Source organism: Dendropsophus ebraccatus, chromosome 8, assembly GCF_027789765.1.
Source record: "Dendropsophus ebraccatus isolate aDenEbr1 chromosome 8, aDenEbr1.pat, whole genome shotgun sequence".
Classification (NCBI taxonomy): Eukaryota; Metazoa; Chordata; class Amphibia; order Anura; family Hylidae; genus Dendropsophus; species Dendropsophus ebraccatus.
The window spans coordinates 29017232-29035746 of NC_091461.1; the positions used below are offsets into that span (position 1 = coordinate 29017232).

At 43.8% G+C, this 18515-nt stretch overlaps 1 protein-coding gene across 2 annotated transcripts in view; it reads left to right on the forward strand.

Moving 5' to 3' along the window:
* Positions 1-18515, forward strand: part of INPP5A (inositol polyphosphate-5-phosphatase A) — a 265474-nt gene that overhangs the window by 51067 nt on the left and 195892 nt on the right. For both annotated transcript variants that reach the window (XM_069980070.1, XM_069980069.1), the window contains exon 2: positions 16817-16858. In XM_069980070.1, coding sequence (XP_069836171.1) covers positions 16817-16858 — 42 coding nt within the window. The remainder of the gene's footprint in view (positions 1-16816; positions 16859-18515) is intronic.

The following is an 18515-nucleotide window of genomic DNA, read 5'->3' on the forward strand; positions in this document are numbered from 1 at the left end:
TTTTTTTTTTCCTCCTTGTAGTTTTTGTTTTATGGTAGAGCTAATTCATTGAGATTGAGATGGATATAAGAAAATGTACTGCCTGCAGCTCATATTATCTGCATTGTGCGCCTTGTGTGAGAGGCCTCTTTCTCAGCCAGTTCCCTTATTTGAGGTTGTCATGCATTTCAATGTGGATTTTTAGCTGCCGCAAAGCTGGCACGCTCCATATTACAAGCCAAAGCAGATACAGCAGGTTGCCTATTGTGACTTAAAGTGGTTATCCAGCGCTACAAAAACATGGCCACTTCCCCCTACTGTTGTCTCCAGATTGGGTGGGGTTTTAAAACTCTGTTCCATTGAAGTAAATGGAGCTTAAAGGAGAAGTCCTGTGAAAATTTTTATTAAAGTATTGTATTGCCCCTCAAAAGTTATACAAATCACCAATATACACTTATTACGGGAAATGCATAAAAAGTGTTTGGGTTTTTTTAGTTTTTTTTCCCTGCACTTACTACTGCATCAAGGCTTCACTTCCTGGATAACATGGTGATGTCACGACCCGACTCCCAGAGCTGTGCGGGCTGTGGCTGCTGGAGAGGATGATGGAAGGGGGACACTGAGGGACACAGGGCACTGGAGGGACACTGAGCAACACTCTGCCATCATCCTCTCCAGCAGCCACAGCCCGCACAGCTCTGGGAGTCAAGTCGTGACATTACCATGTTATCCAGGAAGTGACATCACCATGTTATCCAGGAAGTGAAGCCTTGATGCAGTAGTAAGTGCAGGGAAAAAAAGCACTTTATAAGCATTTCCCGTAATAAGTGTATATTGGTGATTTGTATAACTCTTGGGGGGCAATACAATACTTACATAAAAATTTCCGCCGAACTTCTCCTTTAATTGCAAGCTGCACCTGAACTGGAGACAACAGTAGGGCGAAAAGTGGACATGTTTTTGTAGCGCTGGATAACCCCTTTAAATTAAAGGGGTAGTGCAGCGGTAAAAAAATATTCACAGAATAACACACATTACAAAGTTATACAACTTTGTAATGTATGTTATGTCTGTGAATGGCCCCCTTCTCCGTGTCCAACCACCCCCACCCGTGTACCCGGAAGTGTAGTGCTTTATACATACCTGATCCGTGCCGACACGCGTCCGCCATCTTGTGCCAAACGTCATCTTCGGTCGGCCGGCCCGAACACCTTCGATCTTCCTGAGTGCCGGCCGCGTCATCAGCCGCTGAGCCGCGACTGGCCGAGCACAGTTATGATCAGCCAATCGCGGCTGAGCAGCTGATGACGCGGCCGGCACTCGGGAAGATCGAAGGTGTTCGGGCCGGCCGGCCGAAGATGACGTTTGGCAGAAGATGGCGGACGCGTGTCGGCACGGATCAGGTATGTATAAAGCACTACACTTCCGGGTACACGGGTGGGGGTGGTTGGACACGGAGAAGGGGGCCATTCACAGACATAACCTACATTACAAAGTTGTATAACTTTGTAATGTGTGTTATTCTGTGAATAATTTTTTCCCGCCGCACTACCCCTTTAAAGGCATGTTCACATGGAGTCTCCACATGGAGACTGTATCCTTTCTATTGTCCTGAAATCCACATAAAATTTGCCTCTGTCACTGGAAAGTCTGTTCTGTTTTAAAGGGAATGCCACTTTTAACAGCATTTAAAAATATGCTTTACTGTATGCCCAATGAATCCCTCCCACGGTGTATAGATGGAACAGGCACACACCACTGTACTCATGTCTGCGAAAGGGACAATGCTGGGAAATGTTCTGCAGATTTATCAAACATGGTGTAAAGTGAAACTGGCTCAGTTGCCCCTAGCAACCAATCAGATTCCACCTTTCATTTTCCATAGTCTGAGAAATGAAAGGTGGAATCTGATTGGTTGCTATGGGCAACTGAGCCAGTTTCACTTTACACCGTGTTTGATAAATCTCCCCCGTAGTGTTAGTCCTAGTGGCCAAAATGGAAAGTGCAAGAAATCTAAATTGAATGGAACAGTAAATTTTTTTTTTTTTTTTTTTTTTTTTTTTTTTTTTTGAAGGGCTGCTAAAGGGATTAGAAACTGAAGTGTGAACACAGCCTGCAGCCACAAAAAATGGCAAAACTGAACTTTGATATACTGGCAATCTCTGTAATAGAGAAAATCAGCAGTGCAGAGATGATATTCCTTGTGGCTGCTCTCCTGGTACCAGTTAAATCTGTATTGTTTTAAATAGGAATCTGCTTTGCCCCAGTAATGTGCAGGGGCATCAGATTGTCCACGCTTCATGACTGACATCTCTCTCTCGCTTGACAGAAAAAATGTTCGTGACACTTTTATCTGACGGTAATATTGTCAGTCCTGACGCCCATCACAAATTACATTGACTGCTATGGCAGGGCCGGTGCAGCTTAATACATCACACTGGAATGGAGAAACCTTTTTTTTTTCATTGAATTTAGAGGCGCTGTCTGTTCTGTAACTTCATGTAAGTTTTATGTAACCTGGCCGATAACAAATCTCATTTAGTAGTAATCAGATTCGGAGTCCCTCAGAGTGGCTTTTCCTTAGGAGGTGACTCCAAACTCCTTGAGTTGTCCCCTATAGAGTTAAATTGCTTTCCACATCTATCGGTCTCAGGAAAATCAGGGTAACTTGTCCGTCCATACGTATCCTGACATTAGACAAGCAATATTCTGGCCGTAAGTGAATTAAAGGCTTCAGTATGTGAACGGGAGCAGAGTCTTCCTCCCACATTTTGTTTAATTTCCCTGCAGTGAATGGCAGATGTAGCGCAATTCATACATAATGCTACGCTATATTGATCTACAAGTGGATGTAGTTGGTGCGTACTTGGGTTTTTCTGCTTCCGCCAGTGTCTGCGTTCTCCCCCCAGAGTTGGTGTACCATTGATTTTAATTAATAGCCTGCAAAACAGTCCGGTCCTGAGGGAGAAGCGTGCAGTTGTCTAGAAACCTTCCGGATGAACATGTAGTAACAAACTATTCCCCCTAATTTTCTTAACTCTGGCTATAGTAATAAGGTATCACTTATATTGTCTTGCCTAAAAGATTAATGTAACATTTGGCCTTTAAATCCTATTGGTGAGCTAGTATATATTCACACATGTGGCTTTGCACGTGTGAACATACCCTTTAAGGAACCTAGTGCCACACACGATATGTCCTGTAAGTTGGGAGGGGCAGCCTCCATTTATCGCTAGTCAACACAAACCATTCCTGAACAACTTTTGCGGTGTAGCCGGGGGAAAGGCCAGGAATCCTGCTGCCGTGAAGGGGTTAAAACAAGGGGTTCACATCACAGTAGTGACATCTCACAAAATGTGACCCCACAAGCCACCTTGTCAAAGCTCTATTGTAGGAGCTTTCAGTAATGGACAGGGGGGCAACATGGGCTCCTGCACTGTTCCACGTTCTCCCATAGGCAGCAGTATCTTCCATCAGGAGGCTAGCCTTTACTTCCCTCAATGAGCCTTGGGCTCCCATGACCCGGTCGTTGGTTAGTACCTACCAAGAGTGGTCCAAGGATCACCCCACAAGACCTGCTATTTTATATAATTGGCAAATTGTGATGGCTAGCTCAGTCGTCTTCAGACATCTGGGACAGACTGATCCCTTGCTGCTTTATGTATCCCACCTGCTGACAGGTGCCCTTGTCATGATGTAACCAGTGTTACAATTTTTGCATGACTTGCCCTTTTGTTTCCATAGAAGTCAGACTAGAGACTGTGTAATCTCCTCGGCTTAATCATATGACTCCTGGTATTGTCAGTATGATAACCTTTCTGGTATTGCTCTCTGGTAATTGGAGCTGGACCCAGTGGGGTCTCTGAGGACCAGTAATGATGTGCTGTCATCTACACCCCCAGATCAGTGCAGGCGGCATTACTGAACCCCGAGTATAGGGTCATTACAGCTGTCATGCCTCTGAGTGTATGGTGCCCTAAGGGGCAGCAGGGCAAATTCATTATGGTCAACAGTTCTGGATCTATGTAAAACCCTTCAATAACCGTGAAATGTCATAGGTCTTACAGCAAATGTCTCCGATACCAGGCTGTGTTCACTGGGACTTATTATCGGGCTGAGGAGGAGAGCTATGGTAAAGTCTTTTTGCAGAATGCAGCGTGTTAATATGAAACCTAATAGTTGGGTTTTGCTGGGACTTGTAGTTAATGCAACAGCTGGACGACCATAGGTTGGAAAACACTGTGCAGTATGATTGCATCTATCCGGGGTAATGTGACATCTGGACTATGAGCGTCTATGATCTCCCAGGGGACTGGCTGACATTTCACACCGGCTCTGTCCACACTCGCACTCCCCTGCCGCAGAGCCGTCATGGACATCATACAAACTAACCGCACGGCTCACGTGTTGGCAGTGGTTTCACAATCCAAAATCACGTTTTCAATAAAGGAATAAAAAAGTGTTAGCGAAGAGCCTCTTCGGCTGTCCAGGCACGATGGGAGTTGTAGTTTTGCAACAACTGGTGGTATGAAGGGTCCCCATCCCTGCCTTAGAGGATTGTTTATACATTGTCTTGCCAGAACTTGTAACCTTTTATTTAGAGTTCTATTTCAGTTTCACACTGAGGAGTTGCGTCCACCACGTCTTCCCACTTTGATGGTTCCTCTCATTTGCATCATATATATTCCAATCTATATGTATGTTGTAGGGAAATGATAAAATCAGGGTTTTGATCAAATCCCGGGAAATGATAAAATGACGCTCCTTATTGGGTATTTAAGGCTGTCTGTGCCCCTACCACATCACTACTCCTTTAGAAAGACTGGGCAAAACGCGTTGGAGGGTGAGGTGGAGGGGTCTTTGTAGCATGCGGGACGCTACCTTGCTGTACTAGTGTGGCTTACCAGCCACCATTGCGTGGGCACACTAGCTCTTGATAGTTTACATATATTGAATGGATTCTATATAATTTTATTAATTGTATTACATTGCACTGGCACTTCAAAGGCTTTTTAGTACAGCATCAATTTAATTTGATGTGTTTAGTACCCATTGCTATATGAATTATTGTGACTTTGTGATATGTTGCCCCTCCACCTTGTTTTTAAACGTCCTATGTGTATGTTTTTAGGTGATGTTTTGGGAATTATTGATACATTTTTGGATTATGTATTTCATTTGTGGTATTATTGTAATAAGGGTTTACTTTGGGTTTTAAAATGACACTCCGTTGGGTCATTTCCCTGAAGAAAGTCAGAGATTTGATCAAATCCCTGAACAGTTTCAGTGAAATGAACAAGCCTCAAGCCTGGTTCAATGCACATATGGTCCTCCTGCTCCCTGTCCTTGAACCAGGCTTGAGGCTTATTAAATTACTCCCCCCAGCCAGTGTGTAGATGGTGAGGGGAAGGGGCCAGGAATTGGTAGGAGGCTGCAGCATTCATGTACTATACATGGCAGTGATGACTGGGAGCAGGAGGCCCAAGATGGTGCTGGCATCCTGGCTCCTATGTGCATTGAATCAGGCACCAGGCTTGTTCATTTGATCATCTCGCTGAAACAGTTCAGGAGTTTGATCAAATCCCTGACTTTAGGAAAATGACCCAACGGAGTGGGGTCCAAGCTCCATGGTGCGTGGCGAAGAAAGGGGGTTTTTACTATATATTTAAGAGGAGTTTTTTTTTTTTTTTTTTTTTTTTAAGATACAGGTGCACGTCCTGCAGAGTTGGCAAAAGCTTTAAAGGGGTGGTTTGAAGTGTCTTCCAGCAATAAGCAGATTAAGAGTTTGTGCTGCCCAATGGCTAGCTGTAATCTGTACGCAGTATTGGGCTAAATTCTCAGATATTAGACCTTTTTTATGTGGACTTTCTACACAGATTTGCAACTGGAAAGTCTGCTGCAGGATGGAGCAGCACCGAAAATGTATTAGACTGTAAAATGTTTGTGTGATGCAGAAAGCTTAATCACAGAATGCCAATTTCTGCTGCAAAAGGGCGAGGATTTTTTGCAGGCTTTGTCCACTTAGTGCAGGAATAATTTATAATATCCTGTTTTCTTGGGTCTTCACTTTAGATCCATAATGGTGGTTCTAGTCATGCACACTGCCTCTCCTCCCACCAGTCGGTGAGTGTCTGCCATGTCCCAGCACTGCCATGTCCCAGGCTGGTCAGGTTGGGAGGATGGTGTGACTGGAGCCGCAACGTCCACTGCTGCATGACTATATTCCTGTCCAGGTAAGTTCTATGTGGCATCAGAGTAGAACATGCTTATCCCACCTGTCAGGTCCTGGGGCCCATCTGTGAAGCATCTAGGACCAGACTTCAATGTATTTACATGTGCCGCTATATTATAAGTTTATGAACCCAATAATCCCCCTCAGGACATTGTAGGTGATGTCTGCGTGACCAGAGCTCATGAGGTTTTATCTTGCCAAATTAATTTTATTACATTTTTATTACCTTCCTCCTTATGAAATGAGTCTGCAGTGATTTTATGGTGGAGGCTTATCTCCGGAGCTGTGCTCATAGATAATAAACTACCAACATCTGAGCCTGACCCAGCGTGCACGCTACACAACTCTGGCTTTTTAGATTGGATCACTGTGACCTGATAATTCTGGCAAACAGCAGCCTGGACCAGGCTTTAGATTAAGGCTGCAGTGGGGCCAATATAATGAACTATTATTGGGTACTCGGCGAAAATCTTTTTCTTTCAATTCAACTTATTTCAGAAAGTTTTATATAGATTTGTCTTCTAGTACTTATCAACTGCTGTATGTCCTGCAGGAAGTGGTGTTTTCTTTCCTGTCTGACCTTGCTCTCTGCTGCCACCTCTGCCGTGAGAGGAACTGTCCAGAGCAGCAGCAAACCCCTATAGAAAACCTTTTAGGGTCCTATTCCACGGGCCGATCAACGATGTAAATGAGCGTTGATCTGGTAGATCAGCGCTCGTTTACTGGGCCTATTCCACGGTCCCGATGATGGTTAAGCGAGGGCTGCAGGGACATTGTTACCGATGTCCTTGCAGCCCTTGTTTCCTACATTACCTGTCCGAGCTGCAGGTCTTCTTCCTCCCGATCCCGTGCCGCAGCAGCTTCAGAGTGGGGCTGTCTGAACGGACAGCCCGCTCAGCCAATCACTGGCCGCAGCGGTTCTGGCCAGTGATTGGCTAAACTGTCTGTCAGTTCAGACAGCCCCACTCTGAAGCTGGTGCGGCGCGGGACCGGGAGGAAGAAGACCTGCAGCCCGGACAGGTAATATATGATGCTGCCAAAAACGCCGGTCGCCACCGCGCAACGCTATTCCACCATAGCAATGCGCTGGTGGCGAACAATTATTTTAGGTCTGAACCTAAATGAACTATCAGATTTTGATTTGAAAGTTTTTTTAGCTGGCTACCTCTTTTAAAGTACTAATTTCTAATGGGTATCTATTTGTCCCCACCCTCTTAGTGCTAGGGTATGTTTTCTGGTTACTCTCCCCATACACAGTGACAGAGTACAATCCTCGTGTGAGGATGTTTGCTCGTATAGTCCATGTTTCTCCCCTTATAATTAGAAAGATCAGTAGGGGTGTGACCATCCAGACATTTGCACACTTTTCCAGATGACTGAGACACTTTGCGTGTCAGTGTAAGCTTTACAACAATATGAAGCACTTAATCCATATGGGGAAAGTGTTACACCTCTCTCCTGCGCATTAAGATTCTGCAACAAAAATCTCAGCTGTCAGGTCTATTTTGCTCCTAGCTACATTTGATACGTGGTAATATAACGCCGCACTTTGTCAGGATGGGTTTTCATCATTTTGGATGTGATCGAGTAAATTTGCCGTTCACCGATTTTGCCCTCAGGGTTTTCTGATTTGACGTTCAGTCGCTTTTTACGATGGTTAAGCTTTGTTTATGCAAGACTGGTCAACTCCATTAAGGGCTGCATATGGCCTAGACTAAAAGTGACGCTAATGGTATATGCTGCGGTGTAGGAAAGATGACTAATGGGCCCATACACTTACACTGAAGAGGAGCCTCCTATCTGTGAAAAGGCCCAAACATCTCTCTCCTTGCAGAGCTGTTCTGCTTTCTCGCGTGTTGCTTCAGCCTATGCAGCACTTTCACTGTGCATATGATTTGTTCATGGTAATTCACACATTTAACAGACTGAAGTATAAGGTAGCAGGTATTCTTGCACATTAGTGGGGGTGTACATAGGTGTGCAATCTTTTACTATGGGCTCCAGTAGTGCATAGTAGTCAAGCACTGATCTCATAGATCAATGCAGTACATGCAGGGCTACTACTACGAGTTACTGTATGTATATGTGTGATATATATAATCTCTATCCCACAGTAAGTTTAAATCACCCCTTCTTTGCAAATTTATTTATTTATTAATTTATAAATTTGCAATCACGCAAACTATTACTGGGGTATTTTTAAGCTATGTCCAAAGGAATAGATTTTCCACAGCTCCTTGAAGTGTAGCAAAACTTTATTCGTACAACATAAAAATAAAAAATTCTAAAACAGCGGCGCGGTTTTAGAATTTTTTATTTTTATGTTGTACGAATAAAGTTTTGCTACACTTCAAGGAGCTGTGGAAAATCTATTCCTTTGGACATTGCATACGGGTGACGGCCCGCCACCGTGATCCACGTGTTCCATTCCTGGGAAACTGCACAAGTCACCATTGGCCATAGGGTGAGCTGATTTTCCTTTTTGCTGTATTCATTTTTAAGCTATGGCTGGGGGAGGGGGTGGTTATAGACGGCGGCAGTCACTTACCTCTCCGGTTCCAGCGCCAGGTCCTGGATTGCGCCACCCCGTACACCCGTCCCGCGGCAGTTTCCTGGTGTGAGCTGCGGCATGAGACGTGACGTCTCGAGGCAGCTCGGCCAATCAGCGGACGTAGTGGAGTCCCGCCTCGGCTGAGTCATGCTGCAGCTCACACCAGGAAGCGGGACGGGTGTATGGGGTGGTGCGATCCAGGGCCCGGCGGTGGAACTGGGGAGGTAAGTGACTGCCGCCGTCTATAATCACCCCTCCCCGGCCATAGTTTAAAAATACCCTTGGGCTGGAGTACCCCCTTAAATTATAGCATTCCTGATCTCGCACAGTAAACAGTGTAAGTGCAAAAAAGGTTAAATGCACAACTGCTGATTTTTTTTTGTCACATCAAGTCATGAAAAATTATAGTAATTTTATAAAAAAATTGCATAAAAGCAGGCAACATACCGATAGAAAGTGCAGATAATGGCACAAAAGAGGACACCTCACACAGCCCCCAAAGACCAAAAATAAAACTGTTCTAACTACACCAGAGAGGTGTACTATCACCGTTTTTCTCTATTATCTTGTGTATCGCCTCTGCAAAATACGGGAATAGACACTACTAACTGTTACAACATATCCCAAACTGATAAATAGAGGAATGACTATTTACTCAATACAAGCACAGTGATTACAAACATTGAGCATATGGACATAATTCTGCCTATGATCATTTCATGAAATATACCACACAAGGATATGTTTCAAGTGACATATTTTTTGATATATTTTTTATGCTTGTGAATTCTGCTACCGTTATATATTATATATTTTAAATGTGTCCTTATTTTATTTTTATTTTTGGTTTTATGAATATAAAGTGTTTATTTCTACATACTACTTTAACTTATATATGAACTACAATATTATCCTTAATCCCCTATGCTATACTCTTTTAGATCTATTTAAGGGGGTTATGCTAGAGAGCCTACTACTACTACTATTCACAATTGCTGGTTTTTGGTGCCAACCAAGTAGTGCACTCGCTACACACCCCTCACCCTAACTGTACTATTAGGTAGAGTTCTTACACTAGAATATCCCATAAACCCACTTTAGTTCTCTTAATTTTTTTTTAAAGTAGTCAAAAAGTTGTACAAGTTGCCTATCATTGTAAGCATACTGACTTGAGTATCATAGATAACAAGATGTCAGTTTTACCATAGGGCGTAAGCTTGAACCCCCACCCAAATTTAAAAGGTATGTTTTGTTTTGTTTTTGCTTTTCAATTTCACCGTGCAAATTTTCTGGTTTTTGCAGCATATTTTATGGAAAATGAAGTCTCATTGCAAAGTTCAATTGGTGTTGCAAAAAGTAAGGGCTTATGTAAGGTCTGTTGGTGAAATACAAGCACTACAGACTTTTTGCACTTTTGTCTTTTTTTCATCCTTGTGTTTAAAACAAATTAGCCCGGTCCTGAAGGAGTCCAACTTATAATAAGTTTATAAGCTTTATTAACTTATTTATATAAACTTATTATAAGTTTATAAAGTATAAAGGTTTCGATCATGTCCCTCCTTTCCCCTTTTTCCTCCAGACAATAAAAAATCAAATACTTAAAGTGACACTGTCGCCCCCTTTTGTGTATGCGGAGTTCTCTACACAGCTGGAAAGTTCTGCAGTTTTCATACCTTTGTTATAGTTTTCTTGTTGCTTGGTCCAGTGAAAAATGGTTTTTATTGTTGGTGGATTGTGCCACCTGGACGGGGCTTCGTGGCTGCAGCGCCACTAAGCCCTGCCCACACCAGCTCCATGGGCCCACCCCTCCGTGACATCACTGTCTACGCCCTGCCCCCTCGTAGAGCATTAGAAAGGGCCGACCTTGAGGGGTGGGGCCTAGACCTCTAGGCCCGCCTGTTTCAATGGCCACCCAGCAGACGGGGCCTAGATGGTGGTAACGTCACTGAGGGGTGGGGCCCACAGTCAATGTGGGTGTGGCTAAGTAACTGAAACCCCACCCAGGTGGCACAATCCACCAACGATATAAAGCATTTTTTACTGGACCAAGCAACAAATTATAAAGTAAGATATGAAAACGGCAGCATTTACGCTTTACAGCTGTGTAGAGTTCAGAAAGTGGGTGACTGTATCACCTTTAAGTCTTTCCTTATGTGTTAGGGTGCCCTCATACAACGCTGGGGTTTTTACAAAAAAAGCTATGGCATTTCTATTGGTGGTTTTCCAAGATTTTAGAGCAGTGTGAAACCAGTCTAACGCCTCATACGTCCGCCATTTTTGTAGCCAGTCTTTGGACCTGTTCTATCGATGATATCTTGTAGGTGAGTTCTGCAGAAGTGGACACAGTATTCCAGATGTCGTTTTTTGACAGTCGGTAATCGCTTAAGTCTTTGACAAATGTTCAATAAAAAGGGTCTAGTGGGCTGAAACGCGTTGACTGATATGTGAACCCTGACACCTTTCATTGAATCTGGCTGTAGTCGCTGCTATACATGAGTGCCAGTCTCTGAATTTACTTGCCGGATGCCAGAAAACATCTGATATTGATTATAGAAACTGTTCTCAAGGCTCAAAATTCAGTCCGCAATGTAAGGCTGTGTGCACACTGTAGAGACGCCTCTACTTTACAAGAACTAAGGAGAATAGTGCGATACAGAGATTAAGTGTAACCCATATAAATTTCACAGGGAAAAGTGAGTACTAGGTAAATCACGGTGTGGGGAGTGGTGACAGCTCCTCTATAATAACCTGTTACCAGAAATCTATTAACATGTAGTAGTAAGTCCCCAGTCGTTCTTTGAGTCCTTGCTCTATGTAATAGTATGTACATACATTACCAGTGAAGCAATCCCAATTAGGATGCAATGCATTTAAGGATGATTCCCTCTTACAGCGTTTGCCTTCAAGTCTGTGAATATTTATCAAGCAGAACTTCAAAGGAAGTGTTCACCAGCTGGGCCGGGTTGTAATGAGGCCTCCTGAAATGTCACCATTATCCACTATAGAAAGATCTCATTTGGAAGTCAATTGGCTCTTATGTGCTGGTTACCCGGCAGTTAGCAGTCATTTTCACCCATAATTTGTCGCTATTACCGTAGATCAGGTAAGGAGAATGCTGTAAGTTTTTGAAGTCTTTTTAAAGTATTTAGGAGGTACAATGTGTTCAAGTAACAAACTACATTCTTTCATTTAAAGGGGAACTCGGGCGGAAAAATTAATCAAATTGACTGGTAGCAGAAAGTTTTCTAGTGGTAGCAGAAAGTTTTCTAGTGGTAGCAGATAGTTTTAGACTTAGTAAATTACTTCTATTAAAAAATCTCCAGTCTTCCAGTACTTATCAGCTGCTGTATGCCCTGCAGGAAGGGGTGTATTTTTCCCAGTATGACAGTGCTCTCTGCTGCCACCTCTGTCCATGTCAGGAACTGTCCAAAGCAGCAGCAAATCCCCATGTAAAACTTCTCCTGCTATGGACAGCTCCAGATACGGACAGAGCAGAGATCACTGTCAGACTGGAAAGCATACGCCGCTTCCTACAGGACATACAGCAGCTGATAAGTACTGGAAGACTTGCAAAATTGAAAAGTGTGTACTTTGGGGATTGATTATTAGGACCACCCACCTGACTGCTTTATCACAGAATGAGCAGTAAGTAGTAAAGTGAGTGCTCCTACTCTGACTGCTCACTTGTACACAGGTAGCAGTCATGATAGCGGCCCTCCCTCCTCAGGTTGACAGTCACAGAATGACCGGAGATTAATGAGAATAATATTTCCTTAATCTAGTTTTGTAGGATAAATCTGTTTTCAGTAAGTTTCCCTTTAGATTCCTTACTGTGTATTTTCTTATTACATGTGTAGGAGGCTTGTGCCAGTTGCCTGAACGTCACATGTCCGTCCATGGTCCCCCAAAATATGACTCCTAGTTCTCACTCCACATTAAGTAAATGCTGAGTTGACCATGACTCTTTAAAAGAGCCCACGTGTTCTTGTTTCTGTATTGGGATGGATAGTATAGGAGCCCGGATTACATGTGTTCTGGTTTCTGTAGTGGGATGGATAGTATAGGAGCCCGGATTACATGTGTTCTGGTTTCTGTAGTGGGATGGCTAGTATAGGAGCCCGGGTTACATGTGGTGGTGGTTCTGTAGTGGGATGGATAGTATAGGAGCCCGGGTTACATGTGGTGGTGGTTCTGTAGTGAGATGGATAGTATAGGATCCTGGGTTACATGTGGTGGTTCTGTAGTGGGATGGATAGTATAGGAGCCCGGATTACATGTGTTCTGGTTTCTGTAGTGGGATGGATAGTATAGGAGCCCGGGTTACATGTGGTGGTGGTTCTGTAGTGGGATGGATAGTATAGGAGCCCGGGTTACATGTGGTGGTGGTTCTGTAGTGGGATGGATAGTATAGGAGCCCGGGTTACATGTGGTGGTGGTTCTGTAGTGGGATGGATAGTATAGGAGCCCGGGTTACATGTGGTGGTGGTTCTGTAGTGGGATGGATAGTATAGGAGCCCGGGTTACATGTGGTGGTGGTTCTGTAGTGGGATGGATAGTATAGGAGCCTGGGTTACATGTGGTGGTTCTGTAGTGGGATGGATAGTATAGGAGCCCGGGTTACACGCGTTCTGGTTTCTGTAGTGGGATGGATAGTATAGGAGCCCGGGTTACACGCGTTCTGGTTTCTGTAGTGGGATGGATAGTATAGGAGCCCGGGTTACATGTGTTCTGGTTTCTGTAGTGGGATGGATAGTATAGGAGCCCGGATTACATGTGTTCTGGTTTCTGTAGTGGGATGGATAGTATAGGAGCCCGGGTTACATGTGGTTGTGTTCTATGCCAGCAGTTTGTGGACTTTTAATGGAAGAAGTCATAGGTGTAGTTAATCCAGGTTGAGGTTGGCGTTCGGCCAAGGTTGGTATCTCTGAAGGAATAATATTGTGTAGCTGCCCTCAGGCGAGGAAACACTTGGTAATGATCCAGCAGTGACGGTGCCATCACAGTCCTCTTATACAGCTGTAAAGTAATCTGGATTTATTCCTGACACTGTATGATGTCGCTTTTCATTACCTCTCCTATATGAGAATATTTATATCTCTGAGGTTTGTAGAGTTTTCTTTTTGTGGTCATAATAAGCAGAGCAATGCCGCCGGCTATGGTCAGAGAAGATGAGGAAATGTTCTGCTTTTAGAGGTTTCATATGACTAATCTAGTTTTTTAACTAGAATTTCATTGCCCATGTCACCACCGATTGCTCAATGTAGGGTCATCAGGGTAAGCCTCTGTGTCTGCTATGGCCTTGGGAAACCAGAAAGAAGGGGTGGACACCTCCGCAATGAGTCTTTTGGCTTTTGACTTGTTTTGTCTATTTATTCATTAGCTGTGTATATTACCCCACTGTTTTTTGTGGGCACCCCAGCAGCTTAAGGCTTTGCTGGTGCATAGGTTTAAGAAAAGTGGCCTTACTAGGCAAACTCTGTAAAGGAGTTATCCAGCCTTGGTAACAACACATCTCTCTCAATAACTACACCACCCCTGTCCTTAGGTTGTATGTGGTATTACAGTTCACCTTTACTTCAGTGGAACTGAGCTGTAAAACCCCACACCCAGACAGAGGACAGGAGTGCTGCTTGTTCTGGAAAAGGTGAACATGTGTTTCTAAACCTGGATAACCCCTTTCAACTCCTTAAAGACAGAGCCAATTTCGATTTTTGCTTTTCCGTTTTTATCCTCCTTGTGCTTAAAAGGCCATAGCAGTTGCATTTTTTCACTTAAAAACCCACATAAGCCCTTATATTTTGCACCACTAATTGTACTTTGCAATGACAGATTTTTTTTATTTTATTTCTTTCATAAAAAAATAGAAAAAAAATAAATGTGTTAAAATAAAAGAACAAAACAAAAAAAACCCCGCGTTTTGTTTATTTGGGGGGTGTTTGTTTTTACGCCGTTCGCCCTGGGGTAAAACTGACTTGTTTATATATGTTCCTCAAGTCGCTACAATTACGATATGTAACCTGTATAACTTATATCTGATGGCTTGTAAAAAAATTCAAACCATTGTTAACGTAAACATGTTCCTTAAAATCGCTCTATTCCCAGGCTTATAGCGCTTTTATCCTTTGGTCTATGGGGCTGTCTGTATTGCGCCATGATGTGTTCCTTCTATCGGTACCTTGATTGCGCATATGCGACTTTTTGATCACTTTTTTTATTACATTTTTTCTGGATTTGATGCTACCAAAAATTTTCCACTTTGGGATTTTTTGTGCTTACGCCGTTTACCGTGCAAGATCAGGAATGAAATAAATTAATAGTTTGGGTGATTACGCACACGGCGATACCAAACATGTTTGTTTTTATTTATAACTTGGAAAAAGGGGGGTGATTCAAACTTTTATTAGGGGAGTTTTTTTTATTTTTATCAATAATAACATTTATTTATTTCCTATACTAGAAGCCCCCCTGGGGTTAGGGTTCTTCCCCTGGGGGACTTCCAGTATATGCACACTGATCTCTCATTGATCTATGCTGTATATAGTTATACAGCATAGATCAATGAGATCGGCACTCGATTGCTTCCGGCTGCTGCAGCCGAAAACTACAGAGTGCCGAGCCGGGATCAGCGATAATACGGCGCAGACCCGGCGGGCAGAGGATGTGTGGATTTCTCCTCTGGGACAATGTCCTGGAGGGCGATCCACCCCACTAGACCACCAGGTATGAAGGACAGCAAGCAATCAGATGCAGCTGTCAACTTTTGACAGCTGCATCTGATTGCTTTATTAGCGGGCACCGCGATCGCACCGTGCCCGCTAATAGCAGAGGTCCCGGGCTACATGCGGCACCCGGGACGGCAGCGGTTCAGAGCAGGGTTGCCACGCGGCCCCCCTCTGAAGTCCCCGAGGCGACCACAGGGCGTAAATATACGCCCTGTGTCGTTAAGGGGTTAAAGGTTAGTTCACACGTACAGGATCTGCAACAGATTTGATGCGGTGTTCAGTTATTTAGATTGGCTCTGCCGCTGGTCCGCATGATCAAATCCGCTGCAACACAGTATGTGTAAAGCTAGCCTAAAGGTATGTTAACATACTTTAAAGCAGTAGTAAAAGTGAAGTACCTGGCATTGTGCTTTACTCCCTAACCGGCTGGCAGCTTTGACTGAGTCGGGCTCATACAGAGTAACCAAAAGTGTGGTCAGCACTCCTGGAAATACCAAGTTTGTGCCTTCTGTCTCTAGGCCATTAAGTCTTGATGCCCCTGGACACCAGGATTTGCCATATAGAAAGGAGAAACTGATTCTCTTCAGCTCTAAAACAATCCATATCTTTATTACATAGTCACATTAAAACCGGCATGTTTTGACCCCTCAAGTTCTTAATGTTTGTTTTCTTGTGTAGTGCTCATAATCTTTGCTTGGATTGGAAAAAACAAAGTTCAAGCTTGCCGTGGCAAGTTCAAGGGAACGCCACATGCGGAGTTTGGTTGTATGTGGATTCTGCCTGAACATAGAATGAAGGCTATGGGACGGGTGGAGATGCGAGTGGCGGAATTTGAATAAAGTTAACCGCGAGAATTCTGTAAGCGCACTTAGACTTCGCATATATGGTGCTGAGCTTCAATGTTCTCAGATGCAGAACGCTCTGCATTTGACTGCCAGGAACATGGCCTATGGCTATATCCATGTTATGCCAGAGTCCCTAGGGTGGCATCCAACAACTTTAGCCACCGGGGCTCAAATGCCAAGCGTTTGGCAATGTTCCCCAGTTTGGGCGTTCATTTTGGGTAAAATATACAGTCTGTATATTTGCCATATTGACCTCCACAATGGGAGGATTGTTGCTCAGTGTCTGCCCCGGGAAAACTGTCGCCTGAATTTAGCAAGTCACTGCAGTTAGTGGAATGGATCCAGCTTCCTTTTATCTTCTTAAATAAACCGGAAACTTTGTCCCTCTTGTTTCACAAACTTTACCAAAAGTCTAAAAAAAAATAAGTCCTGAGTGAGCCCAATGTTCCTGCTTAATACTGACATGTTTTTTTTCTTTTATTTTCAGACCGAAAACCTTCAGAAAAACTGGCTACGGGAATTTTATCAGGTATGGACCCGCATGATTCAGCTGATGGTTGTGTAATGGCTTGGATTGTAAACTCGTGCTATATTAAAGGAACATTTTCTAATCCGTACTGGATTTACTATATACTATACGAACAAGGATTAAAGACTTTAAATGGGTTATCCAATCTTAGAAAAACTTCACCTTTTTTTCCAAAAACAGCATGACTCGGTTTGGGTGTGAGGTTTTGCAACTCAGCTCTAGTGAGGTGAATGGAGCTGAATTGTAATACGGCACACAGTCTGAGGACAGGGGTGGTGCTGTTTGTGCAAGAAAGTAGCTGTGCTTTCGCTAATCCTGGATAACCCCTTTAAAATGTACCTTCAAGACTGACATGAACTTTGGTTAGTCAGGTGGTGTAGAAGTGTTCAGACCCCAATTGATCACTGGAACCAGGCTGGAGAACTGCTCAGCCAAGTGCTTCTCTCCCTGTTTTGCTTGTTGCTGCACACTATAGGCTCCATAGTAAAGGCTAAATTCCACGGCCCGACTCTGAGGAGCAAACCAGCGCTGTCGGCGCTCGTTTGTTCCTAGTTTCCCGCTCACTGTCGTCGCTATTACACCCGTCAGCAGCGAGCGAGTGAGTCCGGGGAGGGCTGGGGGGAGCTGCAGGGGGCAGCCCATAGGATATTCCATGGAGTGGCAGCAGCAGATAGCTGCTATATAAGTCGTTTGTCTTTCAACATGTTGAAAGACAAATGACTTCAATGATCAGCTGACATGAACAATGTTAGCTGATTGTTGCCTCCTATTCCACGGGACGATTATCGGACTGAATACGGCCGATAATCGTTCCGTGGAATAGGGACTTAAATCTAAGTAATCCATTTGCATATCACAGGTCTCCCTCCTTGGACAATGTCACAGAGCATGTCCACAACAGTCTACCATATGAAACTGAAGCCTGGATGTGACCTGTACTTCACAGCAGCCACATGGACACAGTAATCTCTACGAACTATAGAGGAGATCAGGCAGGGTGGTGATCCCTATAATCTATAGGAAAAATACTAATCGTACTAAACCATTGGAAGTTGGTTACCAAAGATTTTGATATGTTGGAACTGCAGTTTATAGATTAGACTTTGCTTTTCTACCCTTTTACCAAGGCTCCCATATCTGAGCAGATTTGCATAGATATATTTTACAAATTGGCGCTTAGTGCCACTTCCTTGGGCTAGGACTACTTACTGGCTAAATAATTGGTTTCTCAGCCACTTCTACCTTCAAGACAGACACATGAAAGTCCTGAGTACTGGGGCTAGACATTGATGGAATGGTGGAGGATCGGGGAAGGAGGGTACATGGTTCTTTTTAATTTATAAATGAGTTTATGTGCTAGGTTTTTGCTGCAATAGCAGAGTATTGATAACGTATACAAAGGCATTGAGAGGTGAATGGGAAATCTGTGGATCAATATCTGCACTAGGACCTGCTGACGCTTTTAAAGTGTCACTGTTTTAAAAAAAAAACCTTTGACACGGCAGACATGTCAAAACTTTCGATCTGTCCAGGACTCTGTTCAGAACTGTACCAATTGGGAGAAGACCGCGCTAAGAATGAACCTCTCCTTTGCTGTGTCATGTGATCATTCAGGCTTCGTCTGATTGGCCGTCTAAGGGTGCCTTTACACAGGGAG